This window comes from Limulus polyphemus, unplaced genomic scaffold, assembly GCF_000517525.1.
Source record: "Limulus polyphemus unplaced genomic scaffold, Limulus_polyphemus-2.1.2 Scaffold5953, whole genome shotgun sequence".
Classification (NCBI taxonomy): domain Eukaryota; kingdom Metazoa; phylum Arthropoda; class Merostomata; order Xiphosura; family Limulidae; genus Limulus; species Limulus polyphemus.
In genome coordinates, this window is record NW_013671563.1 from 20945 (window position 1) to 22570 (window position 1626).

The 1626-nt window shown below is 31.3% G+C and overlaps 1 protein-coding gene across 2 annotated transcripts in view; it reads right to left on the reverse strand.

Annotated features, from left to right (window-relative positions):
• Window positions 1–373: 373 nt before the first annotated feature.
• Window positions 374–1626, reverse strand: part of LOC106473181 — a 12568-nt gene continuing 11315 nt past the window's right edge. For both annotated transcript variants that reach the window (XM_013933861.2, XM_013933862.2), the window contains exon 3: window positions 374–621. In XM_013933861.2, the coding sequence (XP_013789315.1) occupies window positions 560–621 (62 nt within the window). In that variant the 3' untranslated portion in view covers window positions 374–559. The remainder of the gene's footprint in view (window positions 622–1626) is intronic.

The window sequence follows — 1626 nt, forward strand, 5'->3', positions numbered from 1 at the left end:
ATATATAAGTAAAAACTAGGTGTTTTTTTCAGGTATGTGTACAAATAAATTTTTATTCCATGTTCTTGTGAACAGTTTTTCAGCTGATATTGAAAACAGGTAAATTCTTGCTTTCATAATGTTTTACATTTATTAATAGTGAGATGTTTGTCATTAAGACTTACAAAAAGTAATCATACTTTTGAAATACTTAAAATGTTGCTTAGCAGAAAATGTATGGCGAAGGGGATCCTTTAAGCTTATCCTAGACAGGATTAGTCATAAATTTCTTTAAACCAACCAATAAACTGGATATAGCTGACTGAAGATCAATGTTATACTTATAAGTGTGAATGCAATGGTGTTTTGTGCTAAATCACTCAACAACTAACAGTTGTCTTTAGATAAACATTTTTATTTGTATAAGATATCAGGATTTATTAACAAATATGGTTAGGTACTTAAAAATAGTTTAGAAAAGTTAGCAATCAGAATAGTTAAAATTCTGGAAGAATGTGTTGACATACACTTAATATTTTCTGTGCCAAATATTTCTTGAGTTTAGTCAGGTCATACAAAATTACAGCTCATCATGAAATGTACCAATCAAGTCGTAAGCACAAGAGAAGCCATCTGGAAGACCTGTTTAAAAGCAGAGAATAACTGGATTGAAGCAATTTTGATAAAGTCTGAATACAAAATTATATTCATTGGGTCATTTTTAGCAATTACAGTTATACTAAATATGCTAAAGGCTGATATGAATACACATCTTTAATATAAAAAACTCCTCAATATTTATAAGATTTTATATACTTCCAATTTTGAATCAGCAATGGTCAAATTAAGAGAAATGTGTTAACATGACTTTTATCACAAATTTTAGACCTACTGGTTTCAAATGCTTCACCAGCTTTTGGCATTTAAACCTTAACTTTTAAAGTAATATAGAGAACCTTTGTTAGTCCAGAGATTGACAATCTTGATTTATTCAAAATTCTAATGATTTTTCATGTAGACAAGTATTCACAATTGGAAATTTAATCAGTAATCTATATATAATCTATATATTCATGTTCAGCTATTTATTTCCTATAGCTACATGATTCATTGATCCCACATGACTTCATGAAAGTCAAATAGAGGTCGATCAAACATGAAAAGAGCTAACTGATAAGTTCAGGGGTTGATAAAGGTATGTTGCATCATTGAGATCATGTGATTCTCACGCTCTCTACTTTCTAGAATTATCCTGTACTTTGGCGAATGCTCTAGTATTTACAAGATGGGGTAGGCTGGTATATAAAAGAGGGGAAGATAATGTAATGTGTGTGTAGATAGTGAGTAACTGATCTGCGGTCAGAAGTATTATTGACGTTTGTTGTTATAGCGTTTGTTTAGCGCGATTGTTGAAGTTGAGTGTATCGGTAAAGTTGTATTCGGAAAGAATAAACCAGTTTTATTAAGTAAAGAACTTGTGTCGCAAGTTTCGTCGGAACGAAGTTACGGAAAGTTAATTAACAAACGGAGACGTAACAAATTGGTGTCAGAGAGTGGGATAAAAAAAAAACGAAAAAAAATGGAAACGAGAGGCGGAAAAATCAAACTACAGTTTAGCAGACTTGATGGCAGCAATACAAGAGCAGC